Source organism: Pan paniscus, chromosome 11 (genome assembly GCF_029289425.2).
Source record: "Pan paniscus chromosome 11, NHGRI_mPanPan1-v2.0_pri, whole genome shotgun sequence".
Lineage (NCBI taxonomy): Eukaryota > Metazoa > Chordata > Mammalia > Primates > Hominidae > Pan > Pan paniscus.
Window position 1 is genome coordinate 1,600,797 of NC_073260.2, and position 14,535 is coordinate 1,615,331.

At 48.0% G+C, this 14,535-nt stretch overlaps 1 protein-coding gene across 23 annotated transcripts in view; it reads right to left on the reverse strand.

Moving 5' to 3' along the window:
• EHMT1 (euchromatic histone lysine methyltransferase 1) overlaps positions 1–14,535 on the reverse strand; it is a 226,910-nt gene that overhangs the window by 92,255 nt on the left and 120,120 nt on the right. For 12 of the 23 annotated variants that reach the window (XM_055117388.1, XM_034929672.2, XM_055117387.1 and 9 more), the window contains 2 exons: positions 2,551–2,708; positions 1,989–2,177 (listed from right to left, as the gene is read on the reverse strand). In XM_055117388.1, coding sequence (XP_054973363.1) covers positions 1,989–2,177; positions 2,551–2,708 — 347 coding nt within the window. The remainder of the gene's footprint in view (positions 1–1,988; positions 2,178–2,550; positions 2,709–14,535) is intronic. The other 11 variants (XM_034929673.3, XM_055117390.1, XM_034929675.2 and 8 more) reach the window with 1 other exon arrangement.

Below are 14,535 nucleotides of genomic sequence, written 5' to 3' on the forward strand. Positions count from 1 at the left end.
TCAGCTCATACTGGAGCCAACAGATCAACTCTTCATTGACAAAAAAGATCGTCAGACTACATTCAAAAGATGCAAAATCCAGAAGAAAAATGAGCAGGGGCTATTTAGCAAGCGGCTTACAGAGGAACAAACACTGGTGGCTGGCTGCTCAGCCCCAGGCATGACTCAGCAATGAAGAGCTGCTGGACTCCAAGAAGGCAGCCCTGCTGGGGAAGGTGAGGAAACCACACCCCTCAGGTCTCTGCAGGTGGAAGGATACAGTCAGAGGTGGCCTGGTGACATCAAAGTGCTACACTGTAAATGCAGACAGCACTTATGAGCCTCCGGCATACTCAGCAATACTGTGACACTGAATACCCCTTGTAACTTGACAGAAAGAGCGTAACACAGCTGAACAGACAGTGCACTGGAGCGACAGACATGTGTGTGCAGAGACCGCAGCAGCTGCTGGGGTAGCTGCTTCCCCACGGTGCAGTCAGGGCTGCCTGTCCTTCGGGGAGGGCTGGGCTGTGCTGGGCACATCTAAGGAAGTTCCTGTAGTGACTGTTTCAGAGTGCCAGAGCCACCAGGACAATGGGGTGATGATGCTGTGTTTTCTTCCTCATGCTTCTTCATATAAGAGGAGAAAAAACTAATAATTATCTTAAAATAAAAAATTTTTAAATCCTCTTTAAATATCTAATGGTAATATTTCCAACGAATTTTTAAATAATCAAGCTAAAAGCTGGGAGCAACATTCAAAAATTTGCCCTAAAACCTGCTAAAAATGTACAACAGACTTTGAAATTGAAGCAAAAGGAAGAAAACACATCCCCAAAACTCTGACAAATGATAGAAAATGCTTTGTATACATTCAGGGATACGCCATAGCACACAAAGCTGACTGAAAGGGGAAAAACCTTAACCACTAAAATTATGCATTTTCCAATAAGTCACTATTTGGATGAACTCACCTGGACTGCTATTCCTACTGTTAGTTTTGGAATAACTTCTTAGATACAAGACTGCGTCTAAATAAACATGGTTGGACACACTCGAACAATAAACCACAGATTTGCATGTCAACTTGATTCTTAACTTTCCACTGTTCGTCCTTATGAAATGCGTCACTCCTAACTGACCCCTCAGAACTGAAAAAGCGTGAATGTAACTCCGAAACTGTATGTCTAAGAACTTCCTCAGTTTCCCTGAGACACTGGCCCAGGTGCCCATACCTGGCCAGGGGCAACAGCACCGCTGTGACAAGGCTGGGGCCTTGGCCCGTGCTGGTGCTTGTCCTTGGGTGGACACAGGATGAGGCTGTCTGTGAAGAGAGCACGCCTGGCCCATGTGTGGTCCACAGTGCAAGGTGGCAGGCCATGCAAAGCCAACCACAAACGAGCACACAGCAAGCCGCCAATCAGCACTTCAAGCTGTCAGCAATATCATTCCTGTCAATCTAGAGCCCAGAACAAGTTCAAGAGGGCGGGCGCCGTGGCTCATGGCTGTATTCCCAACACTGGGAGACTGAGGCGGGAGGATCACTTGAGCAAAGGAGCTCAAGACCAGCCTGGGCAGCAAAGCGAGTCCCCGTCTCCACAAAAAAATTTAAAAATTAGCCAGGCATGGTGGCGTGAGCCTGTGGTCCCGGCTGCTCGGGGGGCTGGGATGGGAGGATCATTGAGCCCAGGAGGTTGAGTGCAGTGAGCTATGATCGTGCCACTGCACTGCAGCCTGGGTGAAAGCAAGACCCTGTCTCAAAAAAAAGAAAGAAAGAAAACACAGAAAAAAAAAGAGGTTTACTTCAATGAATGATGTACAGAAACATAAATACTTCTTGAATGAAAATAATCTAATAAATCAAGAAAAATAAAATACAAAAATCTAAGCCAATTGTAAACAGGGGATTTTATCAGGGTCTAGAAGTGACCAGACTGTTAATTTTCAGAACCACGGCCAACTTTGTGATGCTCTTCCCTTGTGCTGTCACCCAAGACAGCAACACATACCTTCTGGGCGCGATCAGCCTCCGACATGCTCTCCTTGGAAGTCCTGCTGTCCTCTGTGGGGAACGCGGCCGCCTGCTCTGCGCCATGGCTGTCATCCTCCTCGAGCTCCTCTGAGTCGTCCTCATCCGAGTCCATCTCCAGGCTCTCCCCATTCACGTGCAGGCTGCTGGCGCCCAGGTCCTTCTCCCCCTAGAACACGGGCAGGTGTACACCCCAAGGTAGGATCAGTGCGCATCATGAACAAACTTGCTTTCACTGAGGAGTCTTGGGTGACTGGGAGGTGCAAGGGCCTGTGGGGAGGCGGGGACACACGAAGAGGTGCCCCTGCCACCTGGAGAAGAGCCCGGCAGACAGGTGGGCTGTGGTGAGGAGGGCAGGGAGGACGGGGTGGAGTCCCCCACAATGATCTTGGACACGAACACTCTGCCCCTATGGCAGAGGAGCTTCATGGCACTGGCACCTTCCCGGGGACTGAGGTCACCCAAATTACTGATAACCAGGCCCTGAACACAGAAACGCATTTCCACGCACACGTGGCAACTCACTCAAATGCGTCTCTTACCTTGGAACCCACAGTGGAATGAGTTATGCTCTTAAACATCTCAATCACCGTCCTCTGTTTTAATACTTTGGTCTTTTTCTTAGGAACCAGGCTATAGGTTCCCATTCTTCGTTTTTTCTTCCGAGATACTGCAGCTGCTAAAACAAAAGGCAAGCAAGCTAAAAAAAAAAAAAAGTCAAAAGGGGACAAGAAAGGAAAAGAAACACCATTCAAATGTTTTTCAAAGGTAAGAGACAGTTTACAAAACTTGATCACCAAAATCACCAGCAAACCCCATCACAACAGGCCCACTGCCCGCAGGTCATCAGCACAGTGACAGGCATCCTTCCCTCACGATCAATTCACAGAGAATCAGAAACACGTCCTGGATCATCTGTTCATCTGTTCCATTCACAACAAAACACGGAGCAAACATTATCACCCCACTTTGGAGGCAGGAAAGCCACAAACCGTCAGTAGCAGGGCTCTGAAGCGACTCCTCCTCCCAGTCCCCTTGGCTTTGAACATGGAATGACTCCCCTTGAGAAGTCCTCTCACTTTGCAAAACAGACCAACGTGAACAGCATGTGCAGCAGGGAGGACGCAGCGCGGAGCAGGAAGAGCCCAGCCTCCCTTCCCAGCACAGGGGCCAGGCCAGGCCAGTCTTCCTAGGACACAAGCTCTGTGCCAGGTCCACCCCTGGGACTCCGCAGCCCAACACCCCGACACCATCCTCCTAGGCCCTCTCCCCAACACCATCCTCCTTGCGCTGCAATCCAGTGACTAAGGGGAAAGACAGTGCCTGGAGCTACTGTCCAGCTCTCTATTAAAAGATAAGAGGCTGAGAGGGAGAAGCAAATGTCTGGGGGCTCTGGAGCAGTGGTTTCCAAACAAGAGCAGCAGCGAGGAAGGGGCCTGGGGGCTCCCAACCCCATTCTGAACAAAGCAGTTCTAGGTTCGACTGGTTTTATATAATCAGACTCCATGACTTTTTTAAGTTCCAGGATTTAAAGAAAAACAGATCTAAAAGCCACTGCTTTAACATAAAAGAAACTCTCCTAAAGGGATGGGGAAAATCCACTCTGTTTAAAGCTGGGCACAGCAGCTCACACCTGAAGACCCAGCTACTGCAGAGGCTTGAGTGGGAGGGAGGGATTGCTTCATTCCAGGAGTTCAAGCCCAGCCTGGGAAACACAGTGAGACCCCCTTTTCTTACACACACACACACACAATTTAGTTCTACAAAGTGCAGAAGCAACAGTTGGAGGGACGTGAACGAGTGAGAACCATCCAAAGCGGGTGGGTCCTTTGACAGCACCACCCACAGACGCTGCGGGGCCTGGGCAATCTGCTCTGGAGTAAGGAGGTGCCTGGGACCACGGACGCTGGGAAACGATCACACCAGGCGTCTGCAGTATGTTCATGGGGGTCAGGCTCGGAGCACACAGCCAACATGCAGACACTTGGCTCTGTCTGACCACACTAGAACAGGCTGACAGGCCAGCATGGCTGTGCTCAAGCAACAGAAATCTCTTGGTAGCCCTGGGAATCCTAAACTCACTATCATAATCATCTTGATATTTTGAATAGATATTTTGTGGGGGGATTAAGGAGGCCTGGATTTAATCAGATAACTGTTAAGTCTCTCAGCTTTAAATATATATACAGCCAACTTTTGAACATGGATTTTACTCACACAGGTCCACTTACAAGCAGAATTTTTTTCCCAACCAAACAGGTTGAAAATACAATGTTTGCAAGATGCAAAACCCCTAAACACAGAGGGCCAACTTTTCATATTACACAGGTTCTGCAGGGCTGACTGCAGGGTTGCAGCATGCTCGGATTTTGGTATGGGGATGGGGTCCTGGAGCCAATCTCTGCATATACCCAAGGGTGACTACATGTACTTTCTCAAGATTCTTTTCCTCATTTCATCTCAGTAACCCATGGTTATTAATATCATAAATCGGACATGGCACCTGTTTATAAATAAAGCTTTATTGGTGCACACCCATGCCCACTGTCTACATACTGTCTGCATCTACTTCAATGTGACAACAGCATGACCAGCTGGGACAGGAACAGTGTGGCCCACAAAGGCGCTGACGTTTGCTACCTGTCCCCTGGAAACAGTTTGCTACCTGTCCCCTGGAAACAGTTTGCTGACTCCTGTAATGAATGGCTGAGTGAGGACAAAGGAGATAACCCTGCATTTCATGTGCTTAAGAATCATGTCGGCCGGGCACAGTGGCTCACACCTATTGTAATCCCAGCACTTTGCGAGGCCGAAGCGGGTGGATCACGAGGTCAGGAGATCGAGACCATCCTGGCTAACACGGTGAAACCCCATCTCTACTAAAAATATAAAAAATTAGCCGGCCAAGGTGGCGGGCGCCTGTAGTCCCAGCTACTTGGGAGGCTGAGGCAGGAGAATGGCGTGAACCCAGGAGGCGGAGCTTGCAGTGAGCCAGGATCGCACCACTGCACTCCAGCCTGGGCAACACAGCGAGACTCTGTCTCAAAAAAAAAAAAAAAAAAAAAAAAAATCATGTCGGGGCCCAATGCAGTGGCTCACATCTGTAATCCCAGCTACTGAGGAGGCTGAGGCAGGTGAATCACTTGAACCCGGGAGGCGGAGCTTGCAGTGAGCCGAGATCGCACCACTGCACTCCAGCCTGGGATACAGAGCTAGACTCCATCTCAAAAAATAATAATAAAATAAAATAAAATAAATCATGTCAGGAAGTCTGTCTGCTGCAAACAAGTGAAGAATGGTGTCTAAGGGCCTCTTACTGAGTGACAGGTTGTATGTGTGAAACAGGTGTTAGGTATAAAATTTGCTACACATTAAATAGTAGAGAAACATCTATGGATGACTTTCAGAAATGTAGAATCTATTAAGGACCTGAAAGTGTTTGAGCACGTGGCTGAAGTGTGAAGAGGAGCCGCTTCAGTGCTGCAGGGGGACTTCCAGCTGTGTCCAGGGAAGGGGTCTGGCCCTAAGCCAGACGGCTGGGATTCAGCGTCATCAGGGGCCAGGAGAAAGAAGACTGCAGGACGGCTGGCAGTAAGCTTCGGAGAGGCTCGAGGGCCTCTTTGGAAGGAGGATTTGCAGTCCAGGCCGCAAAGAAGCGGGGCCAGTGCCCTGCAGATGGGATCTGGCACAGGAGAATCCTGGTGGAGAACATCAAGAAGGGGGGCGAGGGGGGGGCTTCAGGACCCCGAGCAAAGACTCTCGCCAACTGGCATCTCACAGGACGCTCGGGGAGGCCCAGGCATAGGACAGTGTGGAACAGACAGTTCCAGGAAAAATAGTGCCAGGAGTGGAAATGGGCGTGGGGTGGGGGTGGGCACTGCCCAGCTGCTCTGCAGGAAGGCTGGGCTGCTGGGTAGAAGAGGTGTGGACAAGGAAGAAAGGCGACAGGCTCCAGAGGGCAGACAAGGTGGATGGGAGGTTGGAAGTGAGGGAAAAAAGCAAGTGCACGGGAAACACAGCAGTCTGCGTGGTCACCACCACAACTCTGCCACTCAGAAGGGCTTCTGTCCTCAGGTCACATAGAGCAGGGCCCAGCTCTATGTCCAGGCCTCATGCCTGGACAGCAGCACCTGTAGAACTGTTCCCTGCCATCAGAGACAGCGTTCTCCTTCCTCCCTGCCCGACAAGTCCACACAGAGACCCCAGGCCATTCAGGATCAGTATTTGGCACTGTTCCCACCCACCTATGCAGAAGGCACGAACACTCCAAGCTCACAAAGCAAAAGGCAGGGCCTCCACTCTGGGCATGTCCTGTGGTCACCAGCAAAAAAGCGCAAGGGAAGCACTGCAACTTCTGCAGCAACCTGCAGCTTCTACCCAAGTGTGGACAATAAACCCAGTAGGGACCTGCAGCTTCTACCCAAGTGCGGACAATGAACCCAGCAGGGACCTGCAGCTTCTACCCAAGTGTGGAAAATGAACCCAGCAGGGACCTGCAGCTTCTACCCAAGTGTGAACATTGAACCCAGCAGGGACCTGCAGCTTCTACCCAAGTGTGGACACTGTACCGAGCAGGGACCTGCAGCTTCTACCCAACCAAGTGTGGACACTGAACCCAGCAGCAACCTACAAGTGTGGACACTCAAACTGCTTTATGACCTAAGTTTACTTTTTCTTTTTCTTTTTTTTTTTTCTGAGACTGAGTCTGGCTCTGTTGCCCAGACTGGAGTGCATTGGTGCGATCTCCGCTCACTGCAAGCTCCGCCTCCTGGGTTCACGCCATTCTCCTGCCTCAGCCTCCTGAGTACCTGGGCCACCACGCCCGGCTAATTTTTCTATTTTTAGTAGAGACGAGGTTTCACCGTGTTAGCCAGGATGGTCTCGATCTCCTGACCTTGTGATCTGCCTGCCTCGGCCTCCCAAAGTGCTGGGATTACAGGCATGAGCCACCGCGCCCGGCCTGTTTTTTTTTTTTTTAACTAGTAAAATACACACACCACGAAATTTACCATCTTCATCATCTTTAAGTGCACGGTTCCATGGTATTAAATACATTCAGAACGTTGTGCAACTATCACCCCTATCTACCTCCACAACTCTTTCCATCTTGTCAAACTGAACCTCTGTTCCCATTAAGCCCTAACTCTCCATTCCCTTCCTCCAGCCCCAGCCTCCAGCCCCTTCTACTCTTTCTGTGTCCATCAGTTGGACGACTCTAGGGACCTCCTGTAAGTGGAATGGTACAACGTTTGTTCTTTTGTGGCTGACTTACTTCATTCGGCACAGTGTCCCCGAGGCTCATCCACGCTGCAGCGCGGGCCCCAGCTTCGCTGCTTCTCAGGCTGAGTCACACGTCACTGCGTTTTGCACACGACACTTTGCTGATCCGTTCGCCCTCGGGTGGCTTCCCCCTTTTGGCTGCTGTGGTTGATGCTGCTATCAACGTGGGTGTACAAGCATCTCTTCAAGACCCTGCTTTCAGTGCTGCTGGGGCACGTGCCCAGCAGTGGAACTGCTGGATCACATGGCAGTTCCACACTTAGTTTTTTGAGTTTTTCACAGCGGATGCACCGTTTCACTTCCTACCAGCAGTGCACGAGGGTTCCCATTTCTCCGCATCCTCACTGATATGTGCCATTTTCTGTTTTGATAGTCGCTGTCCTCAACAGGTGTACGGTGGTATCTCACTGTGGTTTTGATTTGCATTTACCTTATGATTAGTGACGTTGAGCATCTTTTCATGGGCTTACTGGCCATTTGTGCATCTTCTTTGAATAAACGTCTATTCCAGTCCTTTGCCTTTTTTGTTTTTTTTTGTTTTTTGAGACAGAGTCTCACTCTGTCACCCAGGCTGGAGTGCAGTGGTCTGATCTCGGCTCACTGCAACCTCTACCACCCGGGTTCAAATGATTCTCCTGCCTCAGCCTCCCAAGTACCTGGGACCACAGGCATGCACCACTATGCCCGGCTAACTTTTGTATTTGTAGTAGAGACGGGGTTTCACTATGTTGGCTCGGCTCGTCTGGAACTCCTGACCTCAGGTGATCTGCCTGCCTCGGCCTCCCAAAGTGCTGAGATTACAGGCGCAAGCCACTGCGCCCGGCCTCCTTTGCTGATTTTTTAATCAAGTTGTTTTTGTTGTTGAGTTGTGGGATTTTTTTTTTGTATATTTTGGGTAGTAATTCCTCATCAGACATAGGATTTGCAGATATTTTCTCCTACTCCACAGGTGCCTTTTTATTCCATTAACAGTGTCTTTTCTTTACGACTAGCCAAGTGCAGCAGTAAGAAGCAGGGAAACAGGGAAACAAGGAGATAGAAAGCTTTGTGCATCAAAAGACACCAAGTCCCATCAAACCCAGTGTGTCTCCTTTTTTTTTGTTACCTACACTTTTGGTGTCATGTCCAAGAAATCACTGCCAAATCCAAGGTTGTGGAGCCTTTGTCCTATGTTTTCTTCTCAGAATTTTATATGTTTAGGTCTTACATTTAGGTCCTGGACCTGTCTTAGGCTAACTTCTGCATATGGTGTGAGGTAAGGGTCCAGTATCACTCTTCTGCATGTGGATATCCAGTTTTCCCCACACCATTTGTTGGAAAGCTGTCCTTTCCCCCGTTGAATGGTCTTGGCACTCTTGTCAAAAATCAACTGATCATATAACACAAAGGTTTATTTCTGTGCTCTCTGTTCTAGCCCACTGGCCTATATGTCTGTCTTTATGCTGGAATAACACTGTTTTGAGTACTATAGCTTTGTAGTAAGTTTTGAATCTCTGTCTTTTTCCACATATACATATATTATTTTTTAAGACAGTGTCTCACTCTGTCACCCAGGCTAAAGTGCAGTGATACAATCATGGCTCACTGCAGCCTCGACCTTCTGGGCTCCAGCAATCCTCCCACCTCAGCCTCTGGAGCTCTGGAGTAGCTGGAACCACAGGCACTTGCCACCATGCCTGGCTAATTTTTGTATTTTTTTTAGAGACAGGGTTTTGCTATGTTGCCCAGGCCGATCTGGAACTCCTGAGCTCAAGTGACCAGCTCACCGTGGCCTCTCAAAGTGCATGGATGACAGGCTTGAGCCACCACACCCAGCCAAATCTCTATATATATTTTTCTTTTTTTTTGAGACACAGGCTCACTCTGTCACCCAGGCTGGAGTGCAGTGGTATGATCTTGGCTCACTGCAACCTCCACCTCCCAGGTTCAAGTAATTCTCGTGCCTCGGCCTCCCAAGTATCTGGGATTACAGGCACGTGCCACCACGCCCAGCTAATTTTTGTATTTTTAGTAGAGATGGGGTTTCACCATGTTGGCCAGGCTGGTCTCGAACTCCTGACCTCAAGTGATCCACCCACGTCAGCCTCCCAAAGTACTGGGATTACAGGCGTGAGCCATCACACCTGGCTCAAATCTCTGTATTTTAAAATCAACATTGAGACTTATTTGTGGCCTAACATATGGTCGATCCTAGAAAGTCTTCCAGGTGCACTTGAGAAGAGTGTACATGCGGCTGTTGGGCAGAGTGCTCTGTATGTCCGCTAAATCTAGTTGGCTTATGGTGTTTAGTCCTCCATTTCCTTTCTTATTTGCTATATGGTTATTCTATCCATTATTGATAAGTGGATACTGAGGTCTCCAACTATTAATGTAGAATTGTCTATGTCTCCCTTCAATTCTATCGGTTTTACTTCTTGTATCTTGATGGTCTATCATTCGTTGGGTATGTAAATGTTTACCCAGGTAATTGTTATACCTTCTTCTTGTATTGAAACTTTTATTACTATATATTGTCCTTCTTAGTCTCTTGTAACCTTTTTTTATTTAAAAATAAATAAATTTTTATTTTTAAATTTTGTCTGATAGCCACCTTGCTCTCTTTGGTTACTGTTTGCATGGAATATCTTTTTTCATCCTTTCACTTTCAATCTATTTGTGTCTTTGGGTCTAAGGTGGGTCTCTTATAGACAGCGTGTAGTAGGATCATCTGTTTTTTTTCTCTTGATGCATCTGCCTTTGTCCATTTAGTGTTGCCATAAAAGATAAAGAGATTTGTCTCCTGAGTCTCGTGGCTGGAAAGTTTAATATTGAGCAGGTACACCTGGTAGGGCTTCATGCTCTGGCTCATGGTGGAAATTGGAAAGGGAGCAGGCATGTGCAAGCGATCACACGGTGAGAGAAGAAGGAAGAGACAGAGAAACCAAGGAAGCCAGATTCTTTCAAACACCTCACTCTCAAGGCAACTAAGAGCGAGAATTCACTCACCTGGAGGGAGGGCACTGATCTATTCATGAGGAATCCACACACATGACCAATCACCTCAAGCTAGGCCCCACTTCACAACACTGCCATATTGGGGATCTCATTTCAACATGAGCTTTGGTGTGGACAAACCACATCCAAACCATAGCACTGCCAATCTTCGTCTTTTGATTGGAAATCTTCATCTGTTTACATTTAAAACAACTATTGATGAGGATTTACTTCTGTCATTTTGCTATGTTTGCTACATGTATTATAGCTTTTAGCGTCCCTCATTTCTTGCACTACTGTCTTCTTTTATATTTAGTTGATTTTTTACAGTGGAATGTTTAAATTCTTTTCTCATTTCCTTTTGTGTATGTTCTATAGCTATTTTCTTTGTGGTTACCATGGGGATTACATTTAACATCCTAAAGTAATAACATTCTAACTTAAATTTATGCCAGCTTAACTTCAGTAACACAGAAAAACTCTGCTCCTTTACATATCTGTTCCCACCCCTTTCATTTGCTGATGTCACAAAACTACATCTTTATTCATGCTGTGCCCCAAAACATAAACAATTCGTTTAAATGCATTAGTCTCTTGTTATGTAGGAAAAATGTGGAGTTACAAACCAAAGTTGCAATGATACTAGCTTGCAGACTAATTTTTCAAATGGATTTGTCTCTTAGATCTTACAGAAAACAAAAAGTGGAGGTACAAACCATTGTTACAATACTAGCTTTTATAACTGCCCATGTCTTTACTTCTCCATATGGCTTCAAGTTACTGTCTAGTGTTCTTTCTTTTCAACCTGCTAGGCTCCTTTAAGTATTTCTTGCAGGTCCAGGTCAGGTGGTAACAAATTCCCTCAGCTTTTGTTTATCTGAGAATATCTTAATTTCTTCTGCACTCTTAAAGGACAGTTTCCGTGGATATGGATACTTGGTTGAAAGATTTTTTTATCACTCTTAATATACCGGTGATATATTCTGTCCCCCAAAGTTTCTGATGAGAAATCTGCCAATGATCTCACTGAGGAAACGTGTATGTGATGAGTCTCTTTTCTCATCTGCTTTCAAGATTCTCTTTGTCTTTCTACAGAAGTGTCTCAAGTATAACGTGTCTACTGTGGGTCTCTTTGAGTTCATCTTACTGGAGTTCACCAGGTTCCCTGGGTGTTTATACTCATGGGTTTCATCAGATATTCTCTCCACCCTTTTCTTACTCTCTTCTTCCTGGACTCCCACAATCCCTGTTTGGTCCTCCTGATGATGCCCACAGGTCCCCAGGCTCTGCTCACTTTCCTTCAGTCTTTTTGTTTGCTTCTCAAACTTGATTATTTTCACTGTCCTATCTTCAAGTTTGCTATCTCTTTCTTCCGTCTGTTCAGATCTGCCTTTGATTTCCTCTAGTGAATTTTTCATTTCACTTATTATACTTTTTAGCTCCAGAATTTCTTTGGGTTCCTTTTTAGGTTTTCTAGCTCTTTATTGGTATTTCCATTTTGATCATACATCATTTTCTTGACTCTCTCCACACCTTCCTTTAGGATCTGACCATATCTAAGACAGTTATCTTAAAGGCTTTGTCTGGTGGATCTGGCGTCAGATCTTTTCTGGGAACAGTTTCTGTTGACTTATTTTTGCATCTGATTGGGCCATACCTTCCTGTTTCTTTGTATGCCTTGTAGTTCTATGCTGAAAACTGGACATTTGAATCCAATAATGTAGAAACTCTGAAAAGCTGATTCTCCTCCTTTTCCAGGGTGTACTGTTTTGTTGCTGTTACTGGTTTGGGGGTGTTTTTGTTGTTGTCATTTTTTATAGTTGTAGGCTGTCTCTGTGAGGAGGGTGAGCCTGAGATTTAAACTTAAGGTCTTTTCATGTCTTTCCTTAGCCTGTGCCTTTCCCTGGGCACATGCAGTCACTTTATAATTTACCCCATATACACAGTTGCTTCTGAATATCCTAGTCTTTAATGTCTGGCTCCCAAAAGGAGAAAACAATAAAAATGAAGTGGGGAGATAAAAAGAGCACTGGCCCTTTAGATTTCTTGGCCGTCACATGGAAGAAAGGCTTACAACCGGATGAGAGGGCCTCTCTGTATGCACCTGGGGACAAGGTCCTCTTTGCTCACCCTGGTTCCCACAAGCTGCACGCACACTGTTCCAGGAACACCGCACACCCTGCACCACAGGGCTGAGGAAGGCAGTGGGCAGCAGAGCTGAAACTGACTGAAATTAACCGTCCCAGCTTCCCGCCTAGAAGTTGCAAACCTTCAGTAGACTCCAGAGTTCCAAAATAGTTACATCAGACAGATTCTGCCAGTGGAACTGCTGTCTAGGTGAGGAGATTAATTCCTGGTCTTCCTGCCCCACTATCTTTCTAGAACCCTCTGAAATCAGTTTTTGGTACTGCGAGGATTGTTTTTAAATTGTGAACCGCTACACGTGGGAAAGATACAGAACAAGCTGCTAACAAAGATGCCAGTCCACTCTGTAAAAAGAATGAATGCTCACCTAAAACAATGGGGGGGTGCCTGAGATCCTGATTCAGCACGGCCATCCCCAGCCTGGGGCTGTCACATAAACGCATGTTCTCAACCTTCTTGCACAGCACAGATCTTTCATTTCTGATACTACGGGGTGGAGGGTGCAGAACAGGTCGAAGAGAATCACAGCCACCCTCCATCTAAAACTAAGAATTACAGCTGCCCATGGGAACAAGCTACCACACACGGGCTCTGCTATGACGTCAGGAGTACAATGCACGTTGAAACCAACATGTGACTCTGCTCTTCTTTCCTGCCTGTGGTAAACTTAAGGGGGTAGCAGGAGGGAAAGAGCAGAACCATCTGTGATCATCGCCACAGTAATTAAAAATTAACAGAAAGACGTGACAAGAAATCTCAGCCTTTCTTTGATAACCTGGCTCCAACACCCCTCCCACAGGGAGGCAACAATGAATGGCAGGCAATGGAGTGACAGTTGAAGAAATAAAAGTGATAATGGCAGACAAATTCCTAGGCAGATAGGAGCAGGTCCCCGGTGAAACCTGACCTTCAAGCCAAAGGCCGCCTGAAGCCCGAAAACCGGGCTGCCAGTTCCCGGCAGAATCCACAACCTGGAGTGAGAACTTCCTTGATGCCTTTTAGCCAATCAAATGGTGTTTTTTCCAGACCTACCCATGGACCAATCAGCATGCACTTCATGCACTTCCTCCATTCTGAGCCCACATAAACCCCCAGACTCGGCCACACAACAGGACTGCCTCCCTGCCAGTAGGAGCTACTGACTTTGGGTCTCCTCTCCGCTGAGAGCTGTTCTGCTGCTCAATAAAACTCTTCTCCACCTTGCTCCCCTCCAGTTGTCCATGTAACCTCATTCTTCCTGGACCCAAGACAAGAACTCGGGACCCACCCAACAGCGGGTGCAAAAAGGGCTGTAACATGTTCCTGGCCGGTTCGCTGAGCTGCAGGCAGTGACACGCTCCCGTTCGCTGAACTGCGGGAGTGAAGAGCGGTGATCCTTCTGGGGACCCAAACCTTGGGATTCCTCAAGCCAGAGCTGTAACACTGTAGCCCTCCTGCCCTCCGCTGGTGTCGGCGGCTGCCCCGTGTGATGGCAAGCAGCAGTGGAGCCAGGCCAGCCTGGGAGCTGCAGGCCAGGGCGAAAGCGGCAGAACTGAACGAGCTGGGAACACACCCCAGCCCGTACTGTGGGTGGTGAGAGCGAGAGAGCTATAGCACACTCTCCCACCCTATCCCCTTGGGGCTCTGCAGTTGCCGGTGACTCCGAGTTTTGGGGCACCACCGTGTTCCCCTCATCTAGACGCCAGCGCCGGCAGTGTAAACTGCTTGTGGTATGCCTCATCCAGCCACAGCTCTGCACAGAGCCAGAGCCTGGAGCTGCCTGCCCCACCACAGCAGCCAAGCGAGCCTGGCTGTGCACAGTGGCCCCACACCATGCTTGCTCGTCAACACACGCCTCACTGCTCCACTCCTGGCTTGCCCTCGGAAGGTGTGGGATCTGGGCCGGTAGCATGAGCCGAGTACAGCCTGCTGGGCCGAGTGGGCAGAATGAGCCCAGCAGGTGCAAGTGAAACTCAAGCAGAGGCGCCGCTGGCTGCAGAGGTTTACAACCAGCAAAGGGACACTCAAGGGATCCTGTGACAACAGGATAGGACGTACCCAGATTCCTGCTCTGTATGGACACTGTTGTAAAAGGCCTTTGTCTCTCTCTGCCATCCCGATAAGTGGACTCTGCACCCCCAGGGACACTT